Source organism: Nasonia vitripennis, chromosome 4 (assembly GCF_009193385.2).
Source record: "Nasonia vitripennis strain AsymCx chromosome 4, Nvit_psr_1.1, whole genome shotgun sequence".
Lineage (NCBI taxonomy): Eukaryota > Metazoa > Arthropoda > Insecta > Hymenoptera > Pteromalidae > Nasonia > Nasonia vitripennis.
In genome coordinates, this window is record NC_045760.1 from 6,896,861 (window position 1) to 6,914,762 (window position 17,902).

Genomic DNA, 17,902 nt, shown 5'->3' on the forward strand with positions numbered 1-17,902 from the left:
CTCTATATTGGCTGTTGCTTTTATGCTTGAAGAGGCTGGAGCAGTGAGTTGTTCTGCACACTCTTTTCGAGCAAATTATTATCGAAAATGACGACGGAAAACCCAGACATACAGTGGGCATTAGACCTTCTGACACCTGATCCAAATTATCAGGAGAATTTCATTTCGAAAAACTACCCTTGGATAGTCTGGCCTTTCGTATCCCTTGGAGGAAATGCTTACGTCACATATTTACAAGGCAGGCCATGGTATTCGGGTAAGTTTTTTTCGTCAAATTTAAATATCTCTATCTTGATTACTTTGACCAAGTCATGCAATTGTTGTCCGCTATATTTTTTATTTGTTTCACTTATAAGCATACACTACATACATTGTACGTAACATATATGTACACATACCTATACGAAGCAATATCTTCAAATCGACCGTATCATAGTTTTCTAAACGACTTATCAGAGACAAAGTTTTTAATACTGTAAATATACTTAATAATAATATCAACAAACATTGTTCGAAAAAATCGTAATTTATAAACAATTTGTTCTGATTTAATAATTATCTCGAAGAGATTTATGATATCTAGCTACAATACAAATTTGGAGTGCTAGATAACCTATAAGTTGTAGTTTCATTGGTTTAGTTATCCAATTTTACACATGAAAGTTCAAGTTATGAAAAATAATGTTTATCTAATAATCAAATTGATATAGTTAACGTTTATACTAAATTAGTCGTAGTATCTCAATAATTCAACAATACTAGATTGTATTCTTTATTCTTTTAACATTTATTATTAGCCATATTTTTCTTTTACATTATGCAAATGAAAATATTAAATTCTTCACTATATTCTAGGTGTACGCAGATATACGTTTGCACTTACTGCTGGATTAATTGCTGCTAAGGTACTCAAGGATGCTAAATATCACAGAGAAGCAGAACGTGATGCTGTAATGCGACACTACATTAAACTTCATCCAGAAGACTTCCCTCCTCCAGGTAATACAAAAATCAACTTTTATTTAAATTTCATAAAAGCATTTTATTAAATCTATTAATTTTACTTTCAGTGCGTAAAACTTTCAATGAGGAACTCAGAGATTGGGTAGCATGTCGTTAAATTTTTTGGTAAAGATGTATGTAGATTATTGTTATTAAAGTCATTCGTAAATAAGAATAAAATGTTCAAAATTCGAAATAAATACTTTTTTTTGAGGTAATTTATTGTACGTATAGAAAGCTTTCATAGCACCTGTGAATAAATATAGCTGAACACGAAGGTAATAGTTAAAAAAAGCAAAACTAAATAGTTAGATCAAGTATTTGAAGCTCAGCAAGGAAACCTATATTTGAGGCTTACTCAATATTATTTTTGATTTACTAACCTTATTGGTAATTTTTACATTGATTCATAAAATATGTTGTTTTTGCGCTCTTGTATTTTTTAATTAGCATAAAATAAGCTAATAAATAATAAAAAAGCATATATTTGTTTTTGAAAAGTTTATTTCAGGCATTTCACATAAACAATCATTCCAGTTTACAATTGTAGGCCATTTTACAAATCTGTAACATTATATTCAAAATATTAAGTTATAATTAAAAAATTCAACGTTTTTCTAAAATTAAAGCAATTTATAATTTACAGTTACACAGTCATACTTTTCAAGAACATTTTCTTGACCGTTTTTAATATACATGTATATGTGCGCGATTTTCAACTCTTACACTGTAAATCATTTAAAATTTAAAAATCTAAAAACTAAAATGACACAGTCATTTTATTCTATACATCATTTTGCAACAATAAAAACGGTTGCTCACATTTAGTGTACATTACATACATAGCTCTTATTAACAAGAATAATTTTTGTTCATTATGCCGATATTTTTGTTTATTTTTTTGGTACAATGATATTTCATTTATTAAAAATCTGATAATCCAAACTAATATAAAAACTGTATTTAATGATCTTTGTTTGTAGTTTACAATTGATAAAATAGGTCCACTTATGATACTTTATAATACATATAATATGTAGTAGCTAGTCTAATACATATATTTATATATAATACAAATTAAGTAATCTGTAATTTGCTCTTCATTACACGATCTTCATACGTTGTTTTATAGCTAAGATTTCATTGAAAATAATCATACCTCATTTCTTCAACATGATACAGGAAATGTAGGCATGCAATTCTGTTAGATTTATTCATTTGGTGTAAAAAAATGTGTTTGTATTTTATCAGAGCTCAATACTTTCTTGAAGGATCGGCTCGTAAAATCTGAGGAAGCTTGATATCAATTTGTCCTTTTACAATCTCCTTAATTTTAGTCAAAAGTTCATAATTGTACCATGAAAGACTTTATCCGTTTGTGCGTAAATATCAAGGATCTCTTTCATAATAGCAACATAATTTCAGTTTAAGATTCTTTTGCAAGATTAGCGTCATTAACAAAAATTTCAGACAAATCCTGTTCAGTTCTGTTATGTGCTTTTTTTGTACGTTATTCTGAATCACATCACGATGCATACATACGGCTTATTTCGTTCTTGTAACGTTCTTGTACGGCTTTCCTTTTCAGTTTAAATGCAGCAGTTACAAGACCCATATCTGGCGACCACGATTCTGTAACCAATTTCACAGCTCCCGGTATTTCGAATTTCTGAAGATTGCCTGCAATCGTAGATAAAAAATAAATGAATAAGAATCACAAAATACTTTAATGAAAACATAGATTTGTAAATATGTGTATATTTACATTTTTTCGAATGCTCTACCAGCGCTTGCAGAACAGCTTTTTCTACTTGTGAATTATTGCACAAATCTTCGAATGACGTGGCTGTTACTCCTATACTCGAAGCTAATTCTTCAAGGTGATGATGATTTGGTACAACGAGAGCCACAGTAAAGTTTTTACTAGAGTCTCCGTAGACACAGATGTTTTCTACTAATTGGCACGTCTTCAGTTCAGATTCCACTTTGCCTAACGACACATATTCTCCAAATTGAAGTTTTACCAAGTCCTTCTTCCTGTCTATAAAGCGCCAATGTTTCATACATGAATATTGTTTTCGGATTTACAATAATTTACAATAATATAAGTAAAAAAGAATAAACGGATTTACCAATGATCTTAATAGCTCCATCCGGATGAAATTCTCCAATATCTCCAGTTCTAAACCATTGCTTTCCATCTTTGAAGAAGAAATCTTCTTTCGTTTTATCAGGAAGTTTATAATATCCAGCAGAAATATTATCTCCACCAACAATAATTTCACCTCTGGGGTGTGGAACATCCGTTACTCTATAACCAGCTTCTTCCCAATTCTCCAAGCAAATATCGCAGACTGTTGTAGGCGCACCTACTCTTCCATAACTCCTATCGTAAGCTAATGGACAAAAGAAATAGTGTTTGCATGAGTTAAGGAACTTCATGAATTTCCTATGCCGAGAATACACAGGGAAAGCGAAACTTACGATCCATCACAGTAGCACCGGAACATGTTTCAGTTAATCCATAACCCTGAGTGACAGTAACGCACAAGCACAGCTTGACTTGCATATGCGTTTCAGGACTAAGAGGAGCACCACCGGTAAGAATCAATCTTACACGACCTCCTAGTACCTGCTTTGCCGCTCCAAAAATTAACTTGTCGAAAATGGGTGTATCGTAGCCTCGCCTGGTCCATTTCAATTTGTATTGGTATGCAAAATTGAAGATTGCTTGTCTAAATGGTCCACTTTTCTTCACTTTTTCCGCAATGCCTTTTGAGATCCTGTCCAAAATGAGCTGCAAATTCGATATTGTCAGTTAAAACATAGGGAAAATGTTAAAATAGAAAAAACGAAAACGTACGCAAATATCGTAAATACTCACCGGCACAGCCGTCAGACAAGTTGGGTGCAGAACGCTAGCGTCTCCTTTGCAACCCTTCTGAATTTTACTACTAGAATCAATCATGGTCAAGGAAGAACTATATCCTATGGGAACACCATTCAGAAGACAAACACTTTCCGACAGTAATTCGAAAACGTGGGCGAGAGGAAGGTAGCCCAAGAAGACATCGTCGTTCTCGATAACTACGGCATCACAGTATCCCTTCAGGGTAGTAATTACATTTTTATGCGAAAGAATAACGCCCTTGGGTACACCAGTCGAACCGGACGTGTACATAATAATAGCGGTATCGTCACTGGTCGGCGGTGTCAGCGTAGCAGTGGAGGTACTTCCCACTTTGACAACTTCTTGGAATGGAATTATACGTACACCCTCCTGCAACACGTCGATCGATCAATTAGCGCGAACTGCACGGATCTTCGAAAAAGTATCATCGGGCAAATTTCAGTCTGTACAAACCTTGAAACCAGTGACATCGGCCTCCTTCAGTTGATCCTCCATAAAAACGATATTCTTAACTTCAGGTACTTTTTGTAGGATCCTCTTGAACTTGGGCAGCAGATCATAACTCGTGATGACGGTATCGACTTCGGTCTCGTTGATGCCGTGGGCGATAGCGTCATCGCCAAGGGTCGAGTAAATAGTGACGATCGTGAGGTTTTGCTTAAAGCAGGCGTGGGCAGCAACCATCCATTCGGCCCTCGTCTCGGCGAAGATCACGACGTTCTTTTTGACCGTCAGGCCAAGCTCCTTCATACCGCGACTGACGGTTGTCGCCAATTTCTCGATCTCCACGAAACTCTTCCATTTGTACTCGCCCATTTTGTACTGTCGATCAGAATTGCAAAATTATTAATCCCAAGTCAAGTCAACCGCTCTTCCAGCAGTGACGAGCGACGAAGAGAATAACTTGATGCGCACACGCTATCCGCAATCAATCGAATTGACAGGGCATTATGAAGTTTATTAGTGCAACATCAGACAATCGTCAAGGTCAGCCGTGGCTGTTCCGCGTATTAAGCGCCTATATAAGTGTACACACCTTTTTGAAAACTCTGCCGTTGGGCTGAAGCTCGTCTTCCTCGGCGAAGATTTGTCGAGTTCCAAGGCAGCGCTTGTTGCCGTGGATACTGGCGACGTACTTGAGCATCTTCTCGAGGGTGTCGATCTTCTCGCGGACGAGTGTGGCGTGCATCTGGCCGATGGAGTCGATGTTACGGTAGAGGATCGAGTGCTCGTCCTTATGCACGGGCTTGGCCTTGATTCGACGAGAAGCCTTGCGCTTGTCCCATGGCCTCTGGAGGATCAGGTAGACCGGGAAGGTGAAGAGGTCGTAGACGTACGACAGTGCCTTCACCGCCGATACGGCACCCGTTACCCACAAGTTGTCCATCTCTCTGAAAATTTGGAAAATTTTAGTTGTGGATTCGCAATTTTTTTAATTCCACGTCTACGCTGAATACAAAATGTATTCCAATATAAGTACATCGGATAAGAAAAGGCTACTTTGAACCTTTGCAGTGTACTGTTTAAATAGCTGTTTGTTTTCTACAGAAAGAGAGAGAGAGAGAGAGAGTGTGTGTAAGTGTGAAAATTTCAGTATTTGTTCGTGTTCATGCTGTGGAAATATTAGCTTTGTTGCGTGCATTGGCTTGCGAAATTGATCTACAGCGTGTTTACAGTGTACTCATTAAAATATTAGATACTTGCAACTATAATTACGAGAACTATATTAAAATAAAGAAAAGAGCTGTTCGTGAACTGTATGTACATGTCATGCAAGTAAAAGAATGTACATCACAAATCCTAAGAATATCTTTGACACGACATTCGCAGTACACGTAATTAAGATAAAGCTATAACGAAGCGTTCTATTAATACAAGAGAATCTTCGTATACATATGTATGCGAGGGAATAAAAAACTAATGAACAAATCAATTAGCAATCGATACAAATAACGTACGATGGACAGCTATATGCATGACCTCCCGCGGAGATAAGTGTTATATACAAGTGCTCCCACAAAATCGCACAATCGCATAAAATTGTTTGGTCAATATGCTCACTTTATCTTGTCGCATTTGTATTAAACTGCTGATCGCACAGAGTACAGTATATATAGACTACTAATAATTACGTATTTTAATTAAAACTCGCAAGCTGAGCGAAAATTTGTCGAAACATTTAGATAACGCTTCATCTTTTTATCTCTTAACTTTTTCAGTGCAAAATCAATAATAAATTATGGAAGAGATACGCTTATATAGTACGTTAACCGACATATCGGTTTATGCTATACCTCGTTGAAATAGCAGTCGTGTATAATCACTCCTTTTGCCGAAGGAGCTTTTGAAGTTCTAAAGCTTGTTTTCTTTGATTTTCACCTCGTCGATTTACAACCTAATAAGAAACTCAATCATATAGAAGATCACTTTGTCGACTATCGGCGAAGCGTGTTTTCATCAATGCATCTAAATCAATTTTCTCTTCGACTTTTTTTCAAAGCATCCTCGAAGCTAAGCAACGTTACTACAAGTAATTCCACCGATAAAGTTCCTCCTTATCTCCGATCTCTCTACACCTTATATTCTCTTATCTCCCGATGCAGCTTTGAATCACAAAGTACAACGTCCATTTCTCATATCTAACAGAAGCTTCATTTCCTGCAAAGCTAAAGTGTCGCACTAATCAATCTCTCGCACGGCAACGATTCTAAAGTTCACGTTTCACGTGTGAGAGCACACACAAGCGCACGAAGAGAGAGAGAACCGGAGCCCGATAAACAGTATCTGTCACGATAATGGGCCAAGAAGTTGGTATTTTTTTGAACGGGTCTAGATTTCGATGTCATGCACCGAGCGCATGATGACACTTGGTTGCCTGTGTTTATACGCGCTGATACCAGCCCTGGTAACTATACGTTGATAATCCAAACAAAGATCTTTGGACTAAGCAAATTAGTGTGGGAGTGAGAAGTTTGAACGAATCTTTTCCACCGATCGCTGTCTTATCGCTCTAGCATATTACGTAAAAAAAATTAAAAATTCCTTGTTGTGTGATATGGACTTTACGTATAAGGTTTAAGGGGTTGTCGTCCCAAAAGATTCGCACATCCGCCACGGGGTATTTTGTATTTCCAAACTTTTAGAAAAACAGAAAATCCGATCGAATTTTGTTTTTCCGGTAGAACGATCCATTAAACTTAACACTACGACGCTACAGACTCGGTTTTTTATTTGCAAGCTTTATTTAAAAAGTTTTATATAAAATTAGATTTTAAGGTTTGCGCTGCAATCGCATTAGTACGACAAAGTACGCGTAAACATCTGTTCGTATTTCCAAGATTTTAGAAAAAGAAAAAGTCCAATCAAAATTTTCTTTCAGTAGAACGGTTCATTAAACTTAACACTATACGGCGCTATAGACTCGGGTTTTTCATTTGCAAACTTTATTCAAAAAGTTTTATGGAATAGAAAAACAGTGTTTTTTGGGACGACATCCCCTTAAGGGTCTCTAAGATATTATTCGGTGTTTTTTATAAAAACGTCGGAATAGCTCGTCGTTTGAGAACCAAGGCTATATTTACAGAGGAGGCACGCTGTTTCCTGTTTTCATTTTATCTCTCTAGAAAAATAGCCGATTCCGATTTACGTTAGCGTCTCATCGCGCTGCATAATGGATCAACGATTAAAGCGCATTGCAAGCCACACAAGTGTGTACATTCTCGAGAGGCTCTGGAGCTGTATTTCTGCACAATAGGCTGCAAATGGAGTGGTTGCTAAACTATTCCTATATACACCGTCTCTGCAGTATATCTTGCAATGTCATACTTCTCCAAACTGTTATATAGAAAAGCGAGTTACTAGGACGTATATCGTCGCCGCAACACGTGCGCATCAATAATACATGGCATATATACGTATACATATATCCAAGAGTCGCCCGAGGCGCAGTCAATCTCGTGTAACAAGATAAGTCAAGTAGTATTCCACACTTCTTATGTATACGCACCGACTCGGCCTATCACTCGGCTTTGGACTATGAACGTACGCGCTTATATTATGATTTATCGATAACGGCTCTCTTATAGCCCGACTATATACTCGCGCGAGGAAACTTTGCATGTGACTAACGCATATTATACATGTATGTATCGCAAGATTGCGTGCGTTTAAATGAGTCAAATTATCGTACATGAACAATACACGCGGAGTTGTCTCTCTAACTTTCTTTAATTTCGCGAAACGTGCGCCTGACAGTCACTCTTGAATCATACATGGCGCGAGCAGTCGTTTAATTACTGCAGCGATAACGACTCGCGAGCTTTGTTCGTATATTTTTCAAAGATAGTAGGTATACGTCGTAAATAAGTGCAGCCTTTGGTATGTGTTATAGATATCCACGAGGCTCGCTTCGTTCGTGCTCGTGTAGATTTTTTGAAAAAATCCATAGTCGTGACCTCTCGGCATTTCAATGCAAGAACACAATGAGCTAGAAAAGTGGAATTTTCACTCTCACGCCAATAAAGCGCATCGAACGAGCTATTCGTATGCTAATCGCTATACCTCGTAGACTCATTCAGCCGCGTACGGCAGTCAAGCTAATTATCAATTGCGTCGAATTTCCATCTGAACCGCCGAGTGCAACGTCTATTATCTTCGAAAAGAAAAGAACGAGTATACCGCATCGATCTTCCTCCTATGTGCTGTACATTAAAGCTTCCTCTCCTTAAACTCTTCGCGTATAATCGGATGAGGGCGACGAGTTATTACACACACACACACATCACATCAGGGAAGACCTGGGCACGCGCGCGGTGTATCTTGTAAAGCAAGAGATTAATGTCCCTCAATATCGAATTATCGCTTTCTCAACCGATTATATGGTTCTAATGAAATTGCCGATATTGATTTCGTTAGGCCGAATTTGAAAAGTTCGTTCCGCGCAGCGATAATTTTTTTTCTTCTTCATTGTCATTGAGATGTCATCGCGCGCAAGAGTCAATAAACGACAGGAGAGAATGAACGCGAGATATCGCGCACAATTGATGTCAAGTGATGCACGCTCACGCGATGACTTGCGAGTTTACCGATCTCGCTTTCTTCGTATAACGATGACTCGCGAACGCTCGTATATATGTGTTTTTTTCGACTTTCTCGAAAACTACGGTTCCAGATATTCACGCATTGCTTTTACGCGCTAATACGACTCGCCTCATTAGCGCCCAAGGCGACGAGTGCGTGCGTAACGAGTCGTTATCGCCTTACATCGATTCGCGTATACGAATCTCCGCAACCTTGTATAAATAACACAGTCGAACTACATAACGAGCGGTGCATGTAAGTATAGACACGGGCCATCAAAAATTTCAAGGTGAGCTGCGACGATTCGTCGCTAGACTCATGGCCTCGCAATCGGACCGCGTCGTGCTCCGCAACGCTCGTCCGGCAGATTCAGCTGTTTCGACCGCGCGCGCGCGCGATCCAATTCTCTCTCTCTCTCTCTCTCTCAGTCGCTTCCCATTCCGAACTTTAAAAATAGACCGTGATCTCGTTATACTCGAACTATCTCTCGCGCAGAGTTCACGATAAATACCTATACGCTCGTTTTTTTTCTATCTCTCTCCCACGATAAGATACAGCGTATAATTGACACGTGATTCTTGCAGAGACAAGAGACAAAAGCAGTGCAGCATCAATATGGTAGTTTACGCGGTCAGCTGTAGCACGCGCTCGAGGAGTGACACGGTTATAATATGTAAAGGAGACGAAGAACCAGTCGACACGATTATACTATTTTCCGAGGTAGAATTGCGGCATCGATGCAGAGTCGCGCCGCAAGATCGTTATGGAGATGTGTATAATATAATCGAGCTTCGATAGCACTCGTATAGTTTTTCTTTAAAGTTTTTTACGCGGGACGTGAGAGTGCAATAAAGAAGGTGATTTTTTATGCTAATGGGTAATCGCCTCGGCGGTTTTCGCGCTTAATCGTTCGAAGTCATTTACTTTACTTTGGTATTAAATGCTAGTACTTCTACGAAGTAAATACGAATGCTGCCTGTGCGCAGTGTGATAGGTATTGTCTACACAATTAATTACTACACAACTGTACAACTACTTGTTAAAAAAACATAGAAAAAAAAAATGATGTACAGCAAAGATTAAAGTGGTGTGTGCATTATGCATAGAGACATTACATAAACATTAGCCAAGAAAAATTATAATAGGTAAATAAGAGAATATCGTGCGCGCGAGTATATTATAGCATGCAGAGCTGTCTTATAATATATACATGGACGTGTGCAAGCAATATGTACGTGCAACAGATCGTTTACATTTGAACTTTGTAATATTTGTTGGCTAACTCACTGTTTGTCATCGACAATCATGATGCTGGCCGATCGTTTACTCTTTTTTTCTATTCCAAAAAGTTTATTCTTTTAGCTTGGGAACAACTGCAAGAAAAATCATTCACCGTTGGTCTCTACTTATTATATTTCTAGATTTTTTTTCATTACTTAACGATCTCTGATGCATCGATCGTTATTAATATATTATACATATACGGGAAAAAGAAATCTCTCTCTCTCTCTCTCTCTCTCTCTCTCTCTCTCCAGATAAGAGTTTAATAAAGCGAACAGGTGTCAATTGCTTTCAGCGAAAGATACCTGAGATTCCTTTAATTTTTACCTCGTGCGGCTCTCGAATCGGTAAATAGTTGGAGAGACATTGTATACGATTCTACTTTATTTTCGAATTAATTCAATACTTAAATAAACTTTTTCAAGAGTAGACCATCTCGAAACTCGAAATGACGTCGATTTGTGCGTGTGTGTGATCGATAGGTGTCAGTTCCCTTCGCGGAATATTCCTAAAGTAAAAAATACGCCTGAAAATTGTTCGAGCAAGTAACAGGTGGATGTCAACGCATATGCAAGTGAATACCCGGTATAACGAGTTTGTTGCCACAGGATCGTATGAAACCGTAAAAGCGTCGCGTAGACAGTTTTAGCTAATGTGTTTGCACGCTTTGCATACAATGCTCGTCCCAACGCGAATCATACTCGCGCGGCAAAACGGTGCATTTTTGTAATATTAGTAACAAACTAAGAATCGTTATGTATTAGTTGTATAAGATGCCAAGTGCAAATTAAACGACTCAGTGCTCGGTCTTTCCCCACAGAAGTGCGTCAGCAGAGAAAAAGAAACGCAACGACCGAAAATCTGCCAGTCACGTCCTCGAGAAGAAAAAAAGATCGAGAACGAACGGTACAGGTAATGGTCCCAAATCAAACTATTCAAGCTGGTGCATTATCAAATAAAGATGCGTTTCATTAGCATATATATATATGTACAGGGAACAGTGCACGCATTACCGACGGTTAGATCAATCAGGAGCCAGGGTCACCCACCGAAATGCAGCGGCAGCAGCCTCTGTTCGCACTTTACAGCCAATTATAAAGTCAAACGCGAAGAAACGAGCAGCGGGGCTGCAAATCGCTGGCACCCGAGCTTATACATTAATATACTTATATGCGATAAAAGGATGCGCTCTCGCGAGGTCGCGGCGCTGCGAAAAAAAGCCGTTGGCAGCGATTTCCGCGAGCTTTGTGTAACGCATGTATCTCGAATCATCTCGGCGCCTCTTATCGGCCGTTGATAGGGAGTAATGCACTTATTTTCGCTAGCGCGCGCGGGCGCTTTGTCAAGATTTTTTTTTCGCCGATAAGCGTGACGAGAATAAAAGGGATTATCGCGACGTGCGCCCGCATCGACTCTTGACCTACAGCGAGAAAAGCAGCGCTGTTCTTCTCCGCAAACAATTATGCAACGGATATCGCGCCACGTATCGCCATCAGCCGAGGCGTTTATCAAATGCACTTGTGCCGCAAGCCTCACGCGTTTTTGTGTGTATATATATATATATATATATAATCGAATCGTTTTCCTTGTAAAAACGCGCGATGAGAAGAAGAAGATGAAGAATTAAAGCTCGCGAGATTTCCCTCTCGCCGGTAGGTATAAAAAAGAGAGCAGAAAGCAGTATATATCTCGACACGTCCCCTTTAAACGTCAGAGCGCTCACCTCTTGTGCAGAGTGTATACGTGTTCCGAAGCAGTCCAATGTCGCGGCTCGTTTGTGTGTCGTGCTCTATATAGACCGGCGACGAGCAGAGCAGCCTCGACGATGACGAGGAGGTGCCGTGTCCAGTAGGTACGTCGAGTAGGAGGCGGCGACGACGACTGAACGAAAGTCGAGCTCACGCACGACAGATAGGCTTTATACGCGCGCTATCTCGAGCTCCCGATATAACGTATATAATATATCGAGAGCCGGGCCGAAGCGCAAGCCTAATCTGCGATCTTTGATCCGAGAGAGCTATTAACGTGTTTTCGCGGATTCGTCGAAAGGAGTCGATTACTGTGTTTTTTGGGTCGATTCGAACTTTCAACGGAGATGATCGTCGTTCACGGCCGCCAGAATGTTTTTCTCTCGTCGCTCCGCGCGAGAAGAGCGATTGTTATCGCGCGCGACGGTAACGCAAGAGATTCTCTCTACCTCGCGTTCAGGGACGAAATTAATAATAATAGCTGCCGCTGCTGCTACTAATATACGAGCATTGATTTTTTGCGCGCTAAAGGTTCCAATTGCCGTGTATATGTGTGTAGAGAGTCGTTACCGCGGCTGACACGACGATGTTCTTTTTCACCGCGGATGACTCAATGCCACGAGATTCGCACAGCTGAGAGAGCAGACGAATTTGCCACCAGTGTGTTGCTGAGATTGAAAAGAAATTTTTTTTCTTCCCGCGGGATTTTCGGCTCCTCTTCCTGAAACTAGTTTTTGTATATACGGGTGACTGACCCACGTCACAACCACAAAACGCATACGTCGCGCAACAATTCCGAAAGCAAAAAAGGCTCGAAAAAAGAGAAGCGCCGTGAGGTCACCGGAGTGATTGATACTCCGGCTTGGCAGATGACGATTTTCATATGTATAGGTATATATTACACATTTCGAATGTTATACGTATACGTAAGGACGATTTGGAGGTTAGATCAATGAAATGAGAGAGAGAGAGAGAGAGAGAGAGAGAGAGAGAGAGAGAGAGAGAGAGAGAGAGAGACGCAGGGAACAATATACAGCAGCCGCAAGGCGTTCGCCTTGGTTGATCATCGCTGGTTTTCCGCGATTCTCGCGGTAAACAAACCGGACTGCGCCGACTGATCGAATTAACAGTTATCCTTGTCTCGCGCGCTGTTACACACATATATAGAACGTATTACCTCAGAACTCGGCCATCCGAACTCTATATGGGTATACGTGCACGCACACCTTTCTCTCTCCTCTCCTCTCTTCTTTCTCTTTCTCTCGCACTGTATAACAGAGAGTACAAAGCGTTCCGCCCCTCTATATGCGGTGCACAAAGAAGCGAGGACGACTCTACCTATACTGACACTTTTTCTCTCCGCACTCTAGGCAACGACTCCTTCGCGAAAAGCCAGACACGCACACACGTAGATATATAATACCTATATATATACGCACCACGGCCCGTCCGTAAACGACGATGTATTCAACAACTCGCGCAAGGTTAGATTCGCCGTCCTCGTCTCTCTCTCTCTCTCTCTCTCTCTCTCTCTCTCGCGTGTTCTCTTTTACTCCTCTTCCATGCCCCGCGCGTTCGTGGTGATCTCCTCTCTCGCTCGCTCTCCTTTGAAAAAGGTGAACCTAACCTAACCCACGGCGCGCGCAGTGTCAGCAGCAGAAGCAAAGCGAAGGACTTTACTCTCTCCCTCTCTCTCTCTCTCGCTCTCAGCTGCTTCGCCTTTCTTCTCCGTCGCGGAGAGCTTCCGTGGAAGTAGTGCGCGTCGAGTACACGTGGATGAGAGAAGAGAGGAGCCAACGCGTCATAATATAGGACACCATTGATCGGCGCGCGACTCTGATGCGAGCGAGACGCAGTTAACGGTGTATGCTGCTGCAGCTAATATAATATGTAATACTTCTATCCGGGTAATAGACTGATGAAATTAAGATGCGGCGCGTGTAGGCGGAATACGTGCATCTCTATATCTACGTTTTTACGTATGTAGCAAAGGCTGTGCGGTGGCGTTCGCGTAACCATATTATACACCGAGGACACGAGCTCGCGTTCAGTGCACTAGCAGGAGATTGCCATTAATAATTCAAAGCGCGGAAAAGAGAAGAAATCGCGGCGTGCCTTCGATATCGGAGCACGGTACTATCAGCTAATAAAAAAACAAGTGTATAGATAAATGAGGTGACAAGGTATAATTATAGCCCAAATCTTATATAATCCGAGCACACACGTTAGCCTTGAAAATGCAGGCGCGTAATGTGTACAAGAGCATCGCTATAAGTACTACCGCGTCTCGAGAACTTGTTGAATGCACGCAGGAGAAATGAAGCTGAATCGATCATTACCTTCAAACGTATCGCACAGATCACTATATACACAGATGACGTATTATTGTATCTATCGCTGCAAGCAGGATCCTAACAGCACATCGTCCACAGGAGGATCACTCCGCGGAAGATCGGAGTCAGCCTGATGGCGGAGAACCTCGCTTTCAAAGGCCCGATCGACGACTGCGCTGGCTGATGCGTGGTCGGTGCCCGGTGGTAGAGCGCGCGGGCTCGAGAGCATCGGCGGCAGCGGCGGCGGCGGCGGCGGCGGCGGCGGCTGCTGCTGAGTGACGCACCACGTGGCCGCCCGCTAACTGAGAATGTCTCGCGCGAGCGGCGGGAGTTTACCTATAGGTATATACACACACGTAATGGTTGGGACCTTACGACTTACGTGTACCAGCAGACGCGGATGTATACATTACGCGAAGGGCTTGTTATTCATCTCTCGGCCGCAGGCGCGTGACAACGGACGCCAATTAAAAATAAAGGGCAATAGGGAGAAGAACGAAGTGGCTCGGGGCGATAAACGAGTTTAGCTTTGAGCCGGGTAACGAGAGGCTCAAAAGCACTAGCCGCACTCGTACACGAGAGCCACCCCTCTTACTCCTGCAGCTCGGCACGAGTCACGCGCTGTCCCTTTTAGTATCAAAGCGTACTTAGCACTGCAGCTATATATGTAATATGTATACGTGTAATGTTCACACACACACACGCTCGCAAACAAAAGTGTATCGCGCGCACAGTGTTTACCTCGAGCTCTGCATTGTACTTCAGCCTGCAGTGTACTATAGCGGCAGTTCGTTTCTCAGCAAGGCGGCGAACAAAGTGCAACGGCGACGCTTCCGCTCATTCTTCGTTAATTCCGTCTATCCTGTATACTATTCGCGATTGCTAGCGCAGTATACAACTGATGGTGACAATTGGCGCCCACTCGCGAAAAACGCCTATACATATCCGAGAGATGCGCCGCGCACGCGATCATACTCCCGTCCCCACGCCTCTTCTCTGCTGTTAATTAGCTGCAGCGATGACGACGAACGCGACGCGCACGCGAAAGAGAGAGAGAGAGAGAGAGAGAGAGAGAGAGAGATGATGCGCTTGCTGCAGCTGCACTTGGTCCGCAAATTGAGGGTAAACTAGCGCTCTCTCGGCGGAGTCACGGTTCGCCGGGCGGACAATGCGAGGCTCGATCCGCCAGAGCGTGGGTGGAGGATATATGCGAATGAAGCTGCACTTCGCGGCTTTACGGGAACACGTATTATAGGTTTTTTGGCTTTTCAGCTTTATATTGCTATTGGGGAAAAGGAGATTTTCGAGGCTGGTATTTCGAGCCGATTGTTTGGCTGTGTAGTTGAAAGGAGATTATGGTTTATAGTTGTTGGAGAATTTCGGTGCGGAAAGTGAGAGTATATTCTGTTTGTCAGAGAAAAGTCTAGTGCAGTTATTTGCTTTACTGCGCGGAGATCAAAGGCGGCTTACATATCTAGTTTGCGTTATGTGCGGCCGCTAAAAGTTTACGCGATTGTGATTAAAATAAAATATTATTCCTCCTTTGCTACACAGGCTGATATTCAGTTATTTTGTAACTATAAAATTCTTATTACCGATTTATCAAAGTAAAGGCAAACATTTACTGTCCAGCAATAAATTACAAACGATCAGTTGTTGTAGTCGGTAAAAAAATAAGTAGCAAAAACTTTTTGTCAATCATTCTTCGACCAAACTTTTGCCACTTCGAACCAAAAACAAGCGTTATTTATCGACCGATAAGCAATAATCGATAGATTTATTATTTGACATTAATAGATGAGTAGCAAAAAAACTTTTATTCAGTCTGACACTGTGTTCAATTAGAGCTATGCGCATTTTTTGCGATTGGTAATATAATACTGGAATCAAAGTCGATTGAGGAAAAAACTCGCGAGTCCAACGGGTCGCATCTGTTATGTAGTCGAACGCTAAATTTTTCTGCTGTTGCATAATCGAAGAGTCATGTGCGATTGTGATCTGAAACACGCTTCTTTCACGGATAAAACTCGTCGATGCATAACCAGTTAGGATTCTCATAGTATGCATAATAGAATCACGCGACTGTTAAATCTATAATCTTCAAAGTGCCGCACACTCGCATTCTTCCATTGAAATTGCATCTATATCTACGTTTCGCAGGTTTATTACTTGAAAATACGCGCGTGGAGACCATCGCAAAATAATATCACAATACATTTCTTGGTGTAAGCACACTCATCATATCGCCCAGGTTATCGTTCGTGATAAATCGCAATGAATTTTAATGCAAATTCAAAGTATGTCGATCAATTATCGGGCACATCAGATACGCTTTTAGTCCCAAATCAAGGTCTGAGATAAAAAAAACGCCTCATTGAAAAATCAATCAATTTAATATACAATTGCATCTAATCAGTTTTATCTTAAGAGAAATGTATTCATTAACAATCGCAAGCTCTCAGTTTCAATGGCAATTTTTTTTACGTGATATAACGACGTGTAAGTATATCAAAGCGCTTCGAAGTACTCGAGAAACTTTGCTCTCTCGTTCCAAGAGCAAAGAATTTACCCAAGACGAGACGTCCTCAGTTTATTTCCGTCCCGAGAGCTACGACTACGGCGACTACGACGACGACGACCAAAGTGTCTCATCACCGCTTAGCTTCAGTTAAGATTAGATTCTCGCAGAGGTACTGTTTTCTCCAGACAGCGTTCAACGCATAATAGAAAAAAAGGAGGAGACCGTCGCATGCTGCACTGTGCAATACGCCAGGCGTAGACTTTAACCCGGGAAATCTATATAGGTTTCTCGGCGCGCGCGCGACGATGCGTCCGTCTTTTTGGATTCGCGCTGGCGCTCGGCTGGACCAATCGCGCCCCGGCTTTTCCCAGGTGGGGGACGTGGCGTGATCCGCGATGACGTCGTCTCTTTCTCTCTCTCTCTCTCTCACACACTCTGCCTCGCTTTGTATGCGCTCTCCATGCTCCGAATTCAATCAATAAAATTGCACCAGGAGCTCGCTGAGCGCAAGCTTTCCGCCCCTTTATACATTCTCTTTCTCGCGTGCGATCCCTGTACAATGTATACATGCGTTCGATTCCACTTATCGACGGTTCTTTCTTCTCGCGCCCTTTTTTTGGAGTCTCCGATGCCGAGCTTTTGCAGGGTGAATTACTTCCTGCGCATGTAGCTGAGGGCTGTTGCCTTTGTTATTTGTATGCCATTGTTAAGTTTGGCGCCGTTAAGATCGATTAAAAAGTGCGTGGAATTGAAATTTTGAGTCGTTGACAAGGGTATCTACTATACCGACGAAGCGATGTATCAGTCACGGATAAATTATATGTGATGCCACTGTCTTGTAATAATACTGCGAAACAAAAAAAAATCATTAAAGAATAATGTGATAACAGAATAGTATTTTAAGCCTGATGAATAAAAAATTGAATTCCAAACGCCCGATCCACTTTGCACTCTTCTGAGCGCATCGTAAGAATCGAAAATAAATAAAGATCGTTTACAAAATTATGACAATTTAATTGCATACCAC

The 17,902-nt window shown here is 41.4% G+C and overlaps 2 protein-coding genes and 1 long non-coding RNA gene across 10 annotated transcripts; 2 read left to right on the top strand and 1 right to left on the bottom strand.

Moving 5' to 3' along the window:
* The first annotated feature begins 9 nt into the window (after positions 1 to 9).
* Positions 10 to 1,507, top strand: Ndufc2 (NADH dehydrogenase (ubiquinone) 1, subcomplex unknown, 2, 14.5kDa). Its single transcript, NM_001172326.1, has 3 exons — positions 10 to 256; positions 856 to 999; positions 1,071 to 1,507. Exons 1-3 carry the CDS (start codon positions 88 to 90, stop codon positions 1,118 to 1,120), a joined length of 363 nt encoding a protein of 120 aa, NP_001165797.1. The 5' UTR covers positions 10 to 87; the 3' UTR covers positions 1,121 to 1,507.
* On the bottom strand, positions 1,216 to 15,003 carry LOC100117877 (long-chain-fatty-acid--CoA ligase 4). Of its 8 annotated transcripts, none has more exons than XM_003426106.5 (9): positions 14,361 to 15,003; positions 10,280 to 10,365; positions 4,950 to 5,304; positions 4,367 to 4,735; positions 3,887 to 4,282; positions 3,487 to 3,799; positions 3,135 to 3,398; positions 2,768 to 3,043; positions 1,216 to 2,682 (listed from the first exon to the last, which is right to left on the bottom strand). In XM_003426106.5, exons 2-9 carry the CDS (start codon positions 10,297 to 10,299, stop codon positions 2,528 to 2,530), a joined length of 2,148 nt encoding a protein of 715 aa, XP_003426154.1. In that variant the 5' UTR covers positions 10,300 to 10,365; positions 14,361 to 15,003; the 3' UTR covers positions 1,216 to 2,527. The 8 variants fall into 8 exon arrangements, with proteins under 8 accessions (XP_003426154.1, XP_032455640.1, XP_032455641.1 ...); XM_032599749.1 differs by lacking the exon at positions 14,361 to 15,003 and adding an exon at positions 13,370 to 13,509 and having other exon boundaries at positions 1,493 to 2,682; XM_032599750.1 differs by lacking the exon at positions 14,361 to 15,003 and adding an exon at positions 13,461 to 13,503 and having other exon boundaries at positions 1,493 to 2,682.
* On the top strand, positions 13,626 to 17,877 carry LOC103315963. The gene is made up of 2 exons (XR_001729107.3): positions 13,626 to 13,928; positions 14,009 to 17,877. It is a non-coding gene; the product is annotated as an uncharacterized LOC103315963 (long non-coding RNA).
* Positions 17,878 to 17,902: the final 25 nt, after the last annotated feature.

What these genes read in the sequence shown, in the direction of transcription:
- LOC100117877 (XM_003426106.5), bottom strand. Translation starts at nt 10,299, where the DNA reads ATGATTGTCGATGACAAACA. An exon ending in ACGGCAGAGTTTTCAAAAAG is followed by an intron (nt 4,736 to 4,949) that starts GTGTGTACACTT and finishes TCTGATCGACAG; the next exon opens with TACAAAATGGGCGAGTACAA. An exon ending in CGGTGCTACTGTGATGGATC is followed by an intron (nt 3,399 to 3,486) that starts GTAAGTTTCGCT and finishes TTTGTCCATTAG; the next exon opens with CTTACGATAGGAGTTATGGA.
- Ndufc2 (NM_001172326.1), top strand. Translation starts at nt 88, where the DNA reads ATGACGACGGAAAACCCAGACATACAGTGGGCATTAGACCTTCTGACA. An exon ending in AGGCAGGCCATGGTATTCGG is followed by an intron (nt 257 to 855) that starts GTAAGTTTTTTT and finishes ACTATATTCTAG; the next exon opens with GTGTACGCAGATATACGTTT. An exon ending in AGAAGACTTCCCTCCTCCAG is followed by an intron (nt 1,000 to 1,070) that starts GTAATACAAAAA and finishes TTTTACTTTCAG; the next exon opens with TGCGTAAAACTTTCAATGAG.